At 44.9% G+C, this 15035-nt stretch overlaps 1 protein-coding gene across 3 annotated transcripts in view; it reads right to left on the bottom strand.

Annotated features, from left to right (window-relative positions):
- Nucleotides 1-952: 952 nt before the first annotated feature.
- Nucleotides 953-15035, bottom strand: part of COL20A1 (collagen type XX alpha 1 chain) — a 97626-nt gene continuing 83543 nt past the window's right edge. For all 3 annotated transcript variants that reach the window (XM_039499485.1, XM_039499487.1, XM_039499486.1), the window contains 7 exons: nt 13707-13778; nt 12632-12667; nt 10526-10592; nt 8540-8728; nt 4640-4717; nt 3326-3481; nt 953-2049 (listed from right to left, as the gene is read on the bottom strand). In XM_039499485.1, the coding sequence (XP_039355419.1) occupies nt 2036-2049; nt 3326-3481; nt 4640-4717; nt 8540-8728; nt 10526-10592; nt 12632-12667; nt 13707-13778 (612 nt within the window). In that variant the 3' untranslated portion in view covers nt 953-2035. The remainder of the gene's footprint in view (nt 2050-3325; nt 3482-4639; nt 4718-8539; nt 8729-10525; nt 10593-12631; nt 12668-13706; nt 13779-15035) is intronic.

Below are 15035 nucleotides of genomic sequence, written 5' to 3'. Positions count from 1 at the left end.
CAGTGTTTCCTCCCTCCCAGTGAAGGAATTTGTGGAACCCCCCTCCCTCACTCAAGCTGCTTACAAACAGATCACTTCATGCAGTAGTAGTAGGCCTGAGCCACTCACACTGACCAATGGGCTCCAGAAAAAGCAAGGACTCAAGTGCGACTGTCTCTGGGGAATGCTGTCAACTCCACAAAGGTATTTAGGTGCCTAACTTCCACTGATCCAGCCTAAGCACCTTTGTGGATCTGGGCCCAGATGCTTCCTTAGCCAACACATTCCGCTGGGGAAGGGAAGCCCTAGTGGGAGCTTTTGGACTGACCCTGAACCTAGAAAACTTAGAAAAGTCAACCAACTGCGGCCCATGCCGCTTCCCGCAGCTCCCATTGGCTGGGAATGGCAAACCGTGGCCACTGGGAGCTGAGGGGGCTCCATGCCTGCGGATGCTCCAGGTAAACAAAACGTCCTGACCCACGACTGGCTTACTCTGATGGGCCGGGAGTCAAAGTTTGCCAAGCCCTGAAATATAGGGTCAGTTTATGAAAGGGTCATACAGTTTTTGCCATTTTGAGCTATCCATCTGGGGCGGGGGGGGGGGAGAGGGGGTCAGCTTATAAATGAACAGGCTAATGAATGAGTATATATGCGTCTGAGCCATATTTTTGCAGGGAGGACTTCTGTATCTCTCTTAGGTATTTCTAAGGGGCCTAGCAACATGGTTTCTAAATGTTGGATAATTACAGGATTAAAATTTCAAGTGGGTTAGCTGTGCACAGCTACCGGTATTGCAAATGAAAATGCATGATTGTGTATGCGCAGTACCATCACTAGCCATTTGTGTACAGCTATCCAGTGTGCCAATAATTAGAGGAAATGTGCACACACATTAGGTGCACGGTAATGTGTGTTGCTCCTTTTTTTGCAGAAGCGATGCAAGAGTCGTCGGTCCAGATTTTCTAACGCCAGTGACAATTTATTCACAGAACTTGCTTGTCTTTGTGTCGACAACCCAGGTTCAGGAGCAATTATTTGAAAGCCGTTACAATGTAGCTCGGGTCTGGGACCAATACAAGCTGGTACAACATAAAATAACAAACAATTACCATTAAGGCATTGCATTACTAGTATCAATATAAATTTGGTATGAATGTGAACAATTATGGCCTGTACAATTAGAATGTTAGACAATAACAAATACCTCTAGTATCCTATTGATAAAAGTGAGGCCTAGGGCTATGCAGTATTTGATGGGATACAATGGAAAACTGTTACTATGCACCTAGAAGGCAGATATGGAGAAGGCCAAGGGGTTATCTAGGGCATCCCTTATTAGTGCACAAATGCACTATTTTCTAGTACTTTGCTTGATATGTATAAAACTAGACTAGGCACCTGGGTTTCCACCGTTCCTCTGTAAAGGTGATTCCATAGTCCAACGATAGTCAGGTATATAATGAAACTGGGAGGAAGACTTCAATATTGTGCCAAAGGCAGAAGCAGTAGCAATAGTATTAGACTATTCCATTGTCACCCCACAGCTAACATGGCAGTGTCCCCATTGTACGGATTTGCATCTTTCGGTACCTTGTACTGTTTTGCTCAGCTACTGGTGACCCAGAATAATGGATGAAAAAATAAAGCATAAGTGGACAAACATGAGCCATTGCTCCAGACTCTTTTTGAACATTTCATATACTATTAGTGCTACTTTTGGCTTAACAGCTTGAACCTCAGACTGTATTTCTTTACCCTGTTGTGGGACACCTGACATCAGTTCAGACACACCAACTGTCCAATGCAAAATGGTTCAGATAACATAGAAATACAGGTGAGAGGGGATGACTAGGTACTAGCTGCATAGAGTCTGGTTCTGTGGGTAGTGTTTTATGCTTAGTTTAGAGTTCTGTGCTTCCGTACAAGAATCCAGTGCAACCAGGGGGGACGTTTGTATTGGGTGTTCAAGTTGCAGTTACGCTCTGGGTAGATAGAACCTTAGTGCAGAAGTTTCCAAAGGACAGAGACCTGTCCACAGTAGCCCATGCCGCAGTCATCATGGGATGAAATCTGCATTTGGAGACAAAAACAGGAGATACTACTGAACAGAAGAATATATACAACACAAAGTACTGAGGATGGAGGGTGCATAATTAGTCCTCCCTCCTTAACAATTTTCTCTCAGGCACCAACTAGTGTCTGTACTTTATAGGACTTAATGTAGTTGGGAATTTCTTATTCTATGAGATGGGGAGATATAGCGAGGCATTAATGTCCTGTCATTGGTACCATGAAAATACCCCAAGTTAATTGACAAGATACACCAATAACTAAATTGGGTAGCTCAGTATTAGAAGAAAAAGCCTTTCACATAAGAGAAAATAGGGCTATCTATATGGAGCAGGAGCATCTTTAAAAATCTACTTTGCGTTCTTCAGATGTGGTGCACATAAATCAGGGGTTCTCAAGCTGGGGGTCAGGACCCCTCAGGGGTTCATGGGGTTATTACCTGGGGGGCTGCAAGCTGACAGCCTACACCCCAAACCCCACTTTGCATCCAGCATTTATAATGGTGTTAAATATAAACGTGTTTTTATAAGGGGGGGTCGCACTCAGAGGCTTGCTGTGCAAAAGGGGTCACCAGTCCAAAAGTTTGACAATCACTGACATAAATGGAGAAAAAAGGAAATACAGATACGGTTAAATAAAGACGCACAGCTTCATGTGACAGGGAGGGTGAAAATATCACTCAGGAGAAATCTTGAACCAGTTCCCCTTCCAGTACATGGTTGCATAGTAGACGTGATTGCTCTGAAAAAATGGCTAGTTTGAGGGGGAGGTCAATATTACAGACAAATGGTCAGTCACATGAGAATGCCTTTTTGCAGTAGAAGTTTCTTGTAGAAACCATGCATAAGTGCTTCTCAAGAAGAATCCCTAGTCCTTTCGTGAGGTACGGGGCAGAGGTCATATCCAAGTAAATGTTACTCCTGGTGTGTTAGATCATCTCATGCAACCCAAAGCCTCCAGAACTGGCTTTAATCTGCCACAATGTCTTCCGTTGTGAGAAGGGGAAAAATTTGTGAGAGAGGTGGACAGATGGGTAAAGAGCAGAGGTGTGCAATTATTACAGGTTAATCCAACCATTGTTAAATGTTCAGCAGCCAGTCAGAAGAACTTTTTCCACATGGTTTGTGTTAAGTACTTAGTAAAGAATGTTCTCCAGGATAAACTGTCCTTGAAGCATGGGAAAAATAAATTAAGCAAAAATAATAATCGGTCTAATACAGGTTAGCCAGGTAGCCAAAGATGCATCAATGGGGCAGCTTCTAGAATCAGGACTTACCTCTTGTGCTTGCCCTGTAGCATCCAGAGATATCACAACCACCTGGGTAGCCAGGTGCTCCAGGATGGCCTCTGGCACCAGGAAAACCTGGAGGACCGGTGCTCCCAGGGGAACCCTTCAGACCTGGGTCCCCTATGACTTGTTCTCCTGGAAGGCCTGAAAAATGAATGGCATCTCAAACAGTAGAGTATAACTCTGCTGGTCCAATGCAATATCTATAGTCTGATGGCACACAACTACTGATGGTTATCTGGGGACTTTCCCTGCTCTCTTTTGAAGGAAGATGAGGTTAGAGTCCCTACTGCATCCTGCTGAAGATCTATGGACCGCTTTCCCATTTCCCACAATTTAACCCTTTCCTGCTGTTCACCAGTGCCCTAGAAGCTGTGTGATGTGGCCAGCATCACTCTGTCTGAAGAAGGCTAGAAAACGCTTGTCTGCCTTAATCAGTGCTGTCTCCTAAACATCAGGAAGAATTGCTCAGGAGTATGATGACCTATCCTCACCCTCAAGGAGTGATTCCAGCCCGTGGTGAGCAGGGAGCAGGATTAGGGAATCTCACCACTGTCTCCCATGTGGAGAATTATCAGACACTAATCCCAAGATCCTGGTGGGATTCACTGATTTTATGTCTTTATATGTCAATAGTAACAATCATATATAAAAATGATAAAATACTTTCTGCAATGCTCTCCTGCTGGCACTGAACTCAGCAATAGGCCCCCTGACGTCAGCTAAAGCAGATCAGGCTCTTGAGGGGGAGAATTTTGAGCGATTTTAGGTTCCAACAAAGTAGGGGGCCAATTTTCAAAGGGCCTTCCACTTTGTGAGCCACTGGCTTATGCCATCTGAACATCTGGTCCTGTGTGCACAAAACTCTGCAATAGTGTAGGCAATGTGAAAAGTCTGTATGTAAATTGTGTGATTAAAACATGCAATTACCTAGTTGGTATGTTCAGACATTGGGGATTTCTGCCTCTGCACTGGCAGATGTTTACCAAAGGGAGGCTCTTTGGAAAGTATGTCCCCATGGGATCTTAGAAACAGAGGAGCTGCCATACTGGAGCAGACCCATGGGCCATATAGTCTTGTTATCTGTCTCTGATAATGGCCAGCACCAGATGCTTCAGATGAAGGTGCCAGAAGCCCCGCTAGAGGCAGATTTAGGCTTATCTGCCCCTCATGAGTGAGTGTTGCTTTGAAATTGGGATGTGGCTGTTGCAAGCTATGCCCAAGCTGTTTGCTCAAACCCCTTGGGAGCACAGATGAAGAGTCAACATTACGCTTGCAACCAAAAGACTGTATTCACTGTACCTGCACGTCCTCTTGGTCCCTGGCCTCCTTCCTCCCTGGCTCCAGCCATCCCTTTCTCACCCTTGGCTCCTGGTCCTCCTGTTTGAGGATGAGAGAGAGGTGTCATTTACCAGAGCTTAACAGCTTCCCCTGAATTAACACCCTCTACTCCAGCCTCCCCATAAGGTGGCTCTTAAGTGGTATGGTCTTTGAGAAGGTTGTGGTCTTTAGTGCCCCACACAGCAAAACAGGATCCCCTCCTTTAACCCCTCCTGTGTGACCCTGTATATGTATCCTTGGGCAGCCCTTGGAATTGTCCCTCAAATAGGATCATCCCCCTACACACTGAATTTAAGTTTGTGGCTATTTATGAAACTGTAAATATAAATCAAGTCATCTTTTAATATTTATACCTGGTCTTTAAGTACAGTGTAGTGCATCATACAGTGTTAGGGAGCCTGTTAACCCTTCACTGTTGAATGCCATTTTAGTGGTGCAGTAGAAATGACTTCCTCATCGATGTGCATTGCTCTGCGGTGCCTGCAGCTCTCTGTGCATCAGAGCCAGTCTTCCTGAGCATTTTCTCCCCTTACCACCTCTAGAGGCCAGCACCCAACTGCAGCTTTCTCAGGGCAACCAGTGCAACTGCATATGCCAGGCTCTTGCTGCTCAGAGAGGGCTGGCTGGAAAACAGCAATTCCATTGTGTGCAATGTTTTGGAGGTTTGGGAATCTGTTTCCATTCTGATGAGGAATGAAACTGAGACCTTACAAAAGTTCCCCCAGTGTCACCAGCCTGGTGGTTATGACACTGGCCTGGGATGTGCTAGCCTCAGGTTCAAGTCCCTTCTCTGACTCTAATCTGGTCTCCCATGTTCCAGGTCAATATCCTGACCCGTAGGCTAATGAGTTAGTCTTACCTTCCTGATGAAATGGTCAACTATACTGGGACCTGAAGAAGAGCTCTGTGTAGCTCAAAAGTGTCTCTCTCTCACCAAACAGAAGTTGGTCCAATAAAAGATATTAACTCCCCCACCTCATGTCTCAAGACATATCTCTTGAGGAAATGGCTTTTTTTGACAGAAGTTTTGGTAAAGAGATTTTGCCCAGTTCTACACGTAAGTTCTACCTGTTCTTCATCTAGGGGATCCGTCTCCTCACGTGACCATCTGGAAATAGTTGCAGGTTGCTGTGTCCCTGCTCCACTTAATTGTCATTTTGGTAAGCTTTATGTTTTCAGGCCAGAACTAAATGACTAACCAGCTCGAGCTAGGGGTTGGCTTTTCAGAAGGATTAAGCAGCTACTGAAGCCAGAGCAGTTTCAATTAATGTTGTTGCACGAGATTCTCCAGCAAATATGTTTATAAAAATATCTACTCGGACATTATTTCCTCCCATTAACACCTGGCTTTGCCTCTCCTGCCATCAAAAATTTGTATCAATATGTGATACCTGCTCCTGAAGTGGGGCCCTTTCGTGGGAATACATGCTTGTGAGAGAGCAGCAGGAATCGCCCGACAGGCCTAGGACTCAAACTGCAGAGGAACTTCCAGTACATGGAGCGGTCCTTTGTGTTAGTAGCATAAATAGCTGCTTGCCCTACGTGTCTTGTCAGCTGGACAGAAACAGAGTTTGTTATTGAGCTTGTGAAGGGGGGAGATTTTCTTGAAATGGGAAGAAGAAAAAAAACTTTGTTTTTACATGAGGGATGGTTTTAAAAAAAAGTCAGTATGGTTGGTATATACCCCTGGTGCTAGCTCCCATCCTGTTCTCACTGGGATGCAATGAATAAAGACTGGGGAGGGGGAGAAGGGCTGCTTCAGAAGCAAACTTGCTATCCCCAAAAGCTCCAGTAAGGAGATACTTTCCCCAACACACATTTCAAGATGGCTTTTCTACAGCAAAGTAAAGAGCTCCTAAAAAGAAGGTGGGGGGAAAACAGGAAACAACGGTGCAGAATCTTTCTTGAGCGCTCTTGACAGATTCAGGTTGCTGGGTGAGCAGCCATGTGAAATGTGCCAATTAAACCCCAAACTTAGACTAAAAATGGAAGGAAATTCTACATGAAAAAGGAGGGAGAGGCTCTTCTTGCATGTGCACACAGTGACTTCCTTTTCTTTCTCTCCCAACGTTTTCATCTTTAATAATGCTGTATGTGCCGCTTTGGAGGTGCAGCCAAAAGGTTCTTCTAACAGCCTATCCTCAATACACTGTTTTATTAAACCACGGGTGGCTGCCAGGATGACGGTGCAGTCAACATTTGCCTTGTAATTAAACAAAAGTTCCAGCAACACTTTCCCCTTGCAAGTGCAGGAGCTTTAAGTTTGAGGCCAAGAGGCCAGAGATCAGAGAATATTCTCTCCAAAGCTCATGAGTTCTACTCCAAAAAGGTGCCAGCGAGTGCTCGGCCCACTGAGGGGTGGCGGGGGGGAGAGATAAGAAGCATTGCACATTGCTCTCATTCCTACACTGGAAAAAACTGTTGGCCATATGCTGGCACCTTTACTTAGTCCTTACATTGACTTCAAGGGGAGTTCTGATCAAGTAAAACTTTCAGATTTGGTCCAGCATTGTGCCCAGAGACAATGAGAGCCCACCTTGGATGGTGGGTGATGCTGCTGGGTAGAAAGTGGTCCTGTTTTTTGTTGATTAATACTTATGGGCACATGAATGTCTGGAGACATCCACCAGGACTGCACTCCATTGGGCTGGGTGATGTGAATACACACATACACACACGCACACCAACACACAAGGTCCCTACCCTGAAGAGCTTGCAATCTGAGGTGGGTAACAATACAATGGATGGGAGAAAGAAGTACAATCCAATACTGGAATCCTTCCTGCCCCATCAAACTGCTTCATGGCACAAACAAGATTTCACCACTCCCATCTGTCCTGGGCTACCTTTTGCATATAATGGAAAGGTAATTGTAATATAAACCTCAGCCATCCATGGCAGAGCGTTAAAGGATCTGACAATAAACACGCCTGGTGTGTGTAAGCAAGCTCCATAGCCTGTCTATATCTGGTACAGGAGTACATGACATTGCATGTCCCAAGTCCCATAAATTTCTCCCTTAGTACTGTTTGATAGTGGGAGGGATTATTTTAGCTGGCCTCTTTTATGTATTTCTCCAGCTACCCAATGGCACACTGGCCATGGCAGATGCTCTGGCTTTGGCCTTAACACATGTCCAGATATTTCCATCTTTTTTCCCTGTAGCCATCGTTAAACGGCTGATTTCTTAGACCCGACAGCGGTGGGAGCTGAATGAGGTGAGATCAGCTCAGGAAGGGTATTCCACAAGTAAGGGGCAGCGTGAAGGGATGTGGAGAAGAGTCACTGGCAAAGTTGAGGAGGGGAGTGTGACAAGTGATGAGCAGCTCACAGCTACTTGGGAGATCCAGTTAGAGAATGGGTGCTGCAGGATCCACTTTGCTGAACAGACCTAATGCCAGTATGCAATTACTGGCTCAGAAGTGGAGGGGAACGAAGTACAGATATTCAGGCAGACCAGATAGACACTCATGCTGGTAATCCTGGGCAGACAGTCCACTTGTTTGTAATATTAATGGGGGTGAGTGTGACTCAAAATGTCTTGGAACCATAATTTTGATGTCACTCCTGAAAACAGGGTGAGAAGGTACTAGGCTGCAGATCCTGCTCATTGCAAGAGCTAGAGCTGAACAAACCCCTCTGATCCAGTAACCTCCAAACTTTGTGGACATCTGGATCGTGAGGGAATCTTTGTTGTTGGTGCCTATCTCTATACCATGCTGAATCAATGTGAAATGGATGTGAGCTTAGTGCTCATATCTATCCGGAAGTTTAGGTGAAGAAGCTATCCTTCATTCGCCACTATGTCTGAAAGTATGAAGGCCACGGCGAAGCCATACTTAAGAACACTTCAGTCAGTACCTCTTTCCCCAGGATACGCATCTTTGCCTGGCTGTCCTGGGATACCGTCTTCTCCTCTTTCTCCTTTAGTACCAGCGATACCTGGAAGACCTGGTGGTCCAGGTCCTCCTGGCTTCAATGTGTCATCCCACACAGGAACTGGCTTCCTCGTATGTTCGTGGATGAATGAGTCGAATTTCAACACATGAGCTGAGAAGACAAGTCAGAAAATAAACTGCCTCATCTCCACTCCAGAGGAGATGCTGAGATGAGCAAAAGGCCTCAGGTCAGAACCTCTGCTGGCACAAATGTAACCTGTGTGGATAAAATAAAGGGTCCAAAAGCCTTTTTGCCCACCTTCGGGCCAAGCCCTAACCTTTTACCAGACTCAGGAAAGGTTCTGTAAGTTCTTCCAACCAAAGAAATAGTTGGAGTCCATCAAATGTGGAGCTACAGTGGACTTGGCTTAGGTTTGGAGCCAAGTAAGGGCCACCATATGGGTTGAGATCGAATAGTGCCAACGAATCTCTCAAAATATTAGCTGCATCTATACAAGACATCACCCCTCCTGCCCCAAGTCCTTTCTGTTTCTGGGTCTGAAATTGTCACTACGTTTAGTTCCAAGGACTCAGAGCAGAACCCATGCCCAAGCCCTTGAAAGCTGAAGCCGTTTAGAAGTCAGGTCCTCGTTTTGGCCCATTTTTAGTTTCCCATATACAGTTCTGATGCCATATGGTTATACATTGGTTACACAGCAGAGAGAAGGCAATACTGCAGCCCATCTTAAAAGTGCAATGTACCTATCATCAGACCAGGCGAAGGGTGGTTTGGGTTTGAAAAAAGTACTAGCTGGAAACTTCATTGAGTTTGCAAAACCACAATTAGGGGTGGTTCAGATCCACTTCTGTTTCGTCTGCACCCGAAGTTCATGGAGGGAGAGGGGAAATAGGGTGGTAGATAAGTGAAAGTGATTCCAGTTTTGGCTCATATCTATTTTACATAGATGGGAGTCAAACTATGGAAACTTTTGATATTACAATACCATTCCCTGGTTCTGGTTTTGTTTGCAAAACTCATATCAGGATGAATGATGTGGTCTGATTTTATTCTGTGTATTCTGATGTTGCCCCATCTCTAAAAAAAACTTTATATAAATAAAAATCACCAGGTACTATGAAGTTGTCAGTCCAAACTGCAGAGGTCATGAACTGAAGAGGAAGACTCTGCTGAATCATGGTCTTGCTATCTGACCTTGGGCAAAGCACTAACTTGATCTCCCTGTACATGGTCGACCCCAAGCAAATCTTGCTGACAACTCTTCATCCCAGGAAAAGCAAACACAAATCCCTGGTGCATTCAGTGGGCGTTGCCCTTGGAAAGCTTAGCTCAGATGATGCCTGGACCAAGTTCCACCCACCCACCCAAAATCAAGCCTCCTGTTTTCTCTGCTGTAGAAACGGAGGGATCAATTAATGGAACACTGGAGTGATTTTTCATAAAAGAGTCAACAGTCAATCCAAGCCTTTTCCTACACTTGAAAGAAAAATCCAGTACAAGATGCCAGGCTGGACTGCTAAGTAATATTTCCCAGGTCTTTGTTCTAATACAACTTGGTGGGGGGGAAGAGAAATGTTCAGTTTTGAGGGCCGGCCTGAGAGATTCCTACTCACTTTTAATGCTCATCACTTCACAGGATCTGACTCTTAGGGTCTGATCCAAAGCCCACTGAAGTCACAGAATAGAATATCAGGGTTGGAAGGGACCTCAGGAGATCATCTAATCCAACCCCTGCTTAAAGCAGGACCAAGCCCAATTTTGGCCCCAGATCCCTAAATGGCCCCCTCAAGGATTGAACTCACAGGCCAATGCTCAAACCACTGAGCTATCCCTCCCCCCATGGAAGGCCAAGGCCTCCTGCCAATGGATTTTGGATCAGGTTCTTCATTATGTTGTAAAACATCAAGTACTGTAGAAGCACTACTGCCCAAGGAGACATGTTATACTCACTCTGAATCATCTGCTCACATGCCTGGCTAACCAGCTGGTAAATTGTGGCCAGGGATTGTGGTTCACCCTGAAGTAAAATTAAAAATAATTAAATACTTTTGAAATAAAGTGGATAGAAGGTAAGTTTTCTGATGGCACATTCTTACCATCAGTTTGAGCTATCGAGATATTCATCACCCTGAGATATCGCTATTTATTCATCAATAGGCTTTGAAACAATAAAATCTTAACTGGTAAATATCAATAATTTTGTTTTTCCCTGCACCCACATGTTGACCAAATACATTTTCAGTCATTATTAAATGAAAATTAACCGCAACTGGAGAGTATATTTGCATATATATTTATATGGCTTGAAGGCTGATAAGTGTGTTTAGCATATAAGTCAGTACTCACTGATGCTTAAAATTAATATGATTAAATATAACAATTTTATGCCATTGTTTCTGCATCTTTAATGAATGAATCTTGACTCCTATGGTCATTACCTGCTGAATAAACAACAATTGCTTTCTGAGTTTTTTCTTAAAGTTTTTGCACAACAGGATATAAACTACTTGGAAATAAACATTGATACTAGACATAAAAATTCATAACTGTAAAAATTGAACCCTTCCAAGCCTCTTTCGAAAATGTCCATCTGTGGCTGTGCCATCGCTGTGCAATCTGACACAGAATGAAACAGAAACCGGGCACAAGGCCCGCCCGGGAAAACCAGCAATCACAACATTAAAAAAGTTCACAAAAGGAAGAGCTGGTGAAAAAGGGAGGTGACGAAATGAACAATCAGTATCAGCTTCAAATAGAAAAGTCTTGCACCCAGTCTCGAAGGCCATAGGTGCTGGAAGTAGGGGTGCTGCTGCACTTCCTGGCTAGAAGTAGTAATAGCAACCCAAATACATGGTTTCGACCTTCAACACCCACACTTTAAAAAACTCCGCCAGCACCACTTTCTAAGGGTACATCTACACTGCAAAGAAAATCCCGCGGTGTCAGGCCTCAGGGCCTCTGTCAACTGACTTAGGCTCACGGGACTTGTAGTGCTGACAATAGCGGTGTAGATGTTCCCACTCAGGCTGGAGCGCAGGCTCTGAAACCCTGTGATGGGGGAGGGTCTCAAAACCCGGGCTCCAGTCTGAGCAGGAATGTCTACACTGCTATTTTTAGCCCCATAGTGTGAGCCTGAGTCAATTGACCTGGGCTCTGAGACTTGTGCCGTGTGTTTTAATTTGCAGCGCAGATGTACCCAAAGACAGGTGCAATGGGAACCCAGTGAGAAAGAGGTCCAGCAAAGAGGTTTCTCAGGGCATGAGCCAAAGCCCATTGAAGGTAATGGAATGACTTCCGTTGGCTTCGATGTCTGTCAATCAGGTCCTGCCTGAGAAGAAACATTGTGGCAAATTCTATATTTGCATCACCTACAGACAAGGCTTGAGTTTTCCCAGTTCTCATGTGTAATTTACAGGCTGGCTGATTGCATCCTGGTACAAGAGCTGTGTGCATTCCTTGGCACCCAGTGCCACCTAGCAGTAGACAGGCCATTTAGGAGTGTAAATCTAATTGAAAGTCAATGGAACTTACACTCCTAAGGCCTAACTCCCATTGAAACCAAGAGAAGGCAGGTGCCTACGTGCTCAAGTCACCCTTGAAAATAGGACTCAGGCACTTGAGAAAATTTTAGGCAGCATTGCCAGGGGAAAATTCCCCCTCAATATCTAAAGCCAGAGTTTCAGGTTGTGTAAATCCCCTGATTCCAGTGGAGCTGCAGCTATTTATGGTAACTGAGGATCTGACCCACCAAATTTTGTTCTGAGTTAGTCAATTAGCATGTAATACATTTTTATAGAAAAATCCTTAATGGGAGTCAAGTAGTTGGTGGGCTTCCCCCCTCTTCCGCCATTACTGAGACTAGGCCTGTTGCAATATTCTGTCAGGTTCCCCTGGGACAGTCATTCAGGTGAATGGAAAGCCAAGAAGCAACAGGTAAATAAGAGAGTTCAGCACTGAAATGGCTTAATCACGTCAATGTCACTTGTACAGCTGCTCAGTGCTGCACTCAGGAACTGCACTGCACAATATAAAGAACTCCAAGGAGAAAAAACTCACTTTCTCTCCTCTTTCCCCCTTTGGACCAGGCAGACCCTGTTGAAAAAACAGAGCAAAAATAAACACTTTTTAAATTGGGAGGAGGTGAAAAATGGAAAGTAAAAGGCCAATTTAATAAACGCCGGTATTAGCACAGTACTTTGCTGTTGTGATTCTCAAGAGAACAGCCAGCGGTATGTTTGCAGGCTAACTCCAAAGTAAGGACCACATCTGCAGTGGATCTTTTCAGGTGCTCCTTCCAAAACTGTAGTCTCAGCCATTTGCATGCACAAAACCCCACCAATGTGACTGCAGGTGCACAGCGGAAGCTGATCTGACAGCCCCATTCTTTGATATCTTATGGTTGAATATCGCAGAATTATGCAAAATGCATGTACAAATGTCATTTTGTTTAGCCACAAACATGTGAACCAGTAAATACTGTGGCTGTAGTTAAGGATATATACACTCCCCTCACCCCAACAACAGAAGACCAAATTCATACGAATAATGGAGGGTTTTTATTAAGGATAACAACAAATAAGGAGGAACAGGAAAAGACTGATGCCAACAAAAAGGCAGCATCAGAGCTGTCAAAACACTACAGATCTGCCTTTGATCCAAGGTAAGTTCCCCTCATGTGCAAAGAGTTCTTCATCTGAGCTAAAGGGACAACTGCAAAGTTCAGATGTGGGCTAAGGCTTGCCCAAAAAGTTTGGTTCCCACCCATCTCTAGTGATTTCTTTCTCCAGTCCAGGATCTTACATAGGAAATTTTTGACCACTGGATTTTATTTAGCTCAGAATCCTGCAGAGGGCAATGCCTGCCATGAACAACTAGCCCTGAGTCTACTCCAAGACATTTGTCAGCCAGGTCTTTGATGAATAGCTAAAGTCCCTTCCACCGGAAGAGATGGATCTGACCTAACACCCTCAGAGCTACACACATTCAAACTTTGAGGAAGTTCAGATGCAGAGCTGAACTTTGCAGCTGCAGCTCATTTCCATTTAGGACTCTGTCAGTTTCCATGCTCTCATCAGGCACTCCTCGAGTACCATAACACACACACACACACACACACACACAAACCACTTACAGTGGGTCCAACATCACCTGGAGGTCCTCGCTCTCCGCTACTGCCTCGGGAACCTGTTATTCCTTGGAAACCCTGCAGAGATTAAATTGTGAGATGCAGCTACAGAGAAGGCCCAGTCAGCTGCATGCTTTCTTCTTCTGCTACTTGAGGCTGACATCTCCCTATGGCTCCAAGAGCACCAGCAGAATCAGTTTAGAGGGCTCAGTTAAAGGCATTGTGCCCTTAAGGTTTATGTCAGTGCATCATCCAACCATGAAGACAATGTTAAGAGTATATCATGTATGAGTCATGTTCACATCATTTATGATTACTGTCTCAATTATGGCCAGGAGAGCAGATGTGAGTTGTGTCCACAACCTGCAAAGTGGTTTTTACTCTTCAGTTTTTAGTTCTTTCATTCTATTTTGAGATTATTTTAGTCTTAGCCCAGAGCACATCTATTTTTGGACAGTTAACGCCTCTCGTTTACAGCTGAGCTTCCCCCCTCCAATGTGTAATTGCATCAATAATGAAGAATTGTTTCAAGGGAAAAAAAAACCCTGCATGCTCTAGACATCTCTGTCTGCTCCCCAGTTGTTTTTCTGCAGTTGCCAGAATTGTATAGGAAAAGGGCCAGTTATTTTCTATATATTTGTAATTTTTCACCCACTGGATTCCAGTCAATAGCGATTGACAGCTATTTAGTGGCCATGGGGAAATGAGATAGAGGTTTCAATGCATTTCCTAGTGCACAGGTGGCATCTTCGCTATTGAAAGGTTGGTCTGGTGGTTCATGCGGGGAGATTCAGTGAATCTGGGTTCACTTCCTGTGTCTGCCATGTACTGCCTGAAGTTCAGTAGTAGGTCACTGAGCCTCTCAATCCCTCAGCTCCTTATCTGTAAGGTGGGGACATAATACTTCACCACCCCGCACGGTATTGAGAGACACTCGACACTCATGTGATTGGAGCCTTATAAATAGGTAGATGAACTCTAAGGCTGTCCTTGTCGAAACCGAAGCTAAGAATTTGTGCTTGGGAGCAGCTCAGGTCCCACTGGCATGGGCAGAGCTGAGTGAGGATGTCTTGCCTGGCACCATGCCCAGCTCCAGCTAGTGACTTCAGTCTAGCATCCTGTATGCCTTAAACTCGTCCACCATCTAAGGAAGAGGAACAGTAGCCAGCTGGACCCCCTAACCCTCTGGCAAAGCACATGTCCCTCTAGAGGCTGCCCACTAGCTAAGTCGTCTACTGCTACCAGCTCACAGAGTCACTCCTGAAGCTGAAGCGGCAGAGGTCTCTGCTGCAGTGCTGAAAGTCCCAGGTTCTAGCCCTGTGATGACCCATGCCA

This window comes from Mauremys reevesii, linkage group 13, assembly GCF_016161935.1.
Source record: "Mauremys reevesii isolate NIE-2019 linkage group 13, ASM1616193v1, whole genome shotgun sequence".
Classification (NCBI taxonomy): domain Eukaryota; kingdom Metazoa; phylum Chordata; order Testudines; family Geoemydidae; genus Mauremys; species Mauremys reevesii.
The sequence above is the reverse complement of the archived record's forward strand: the minus strand, read 5'-3'. Positions and strand labels throughout refer to the sequence as shown.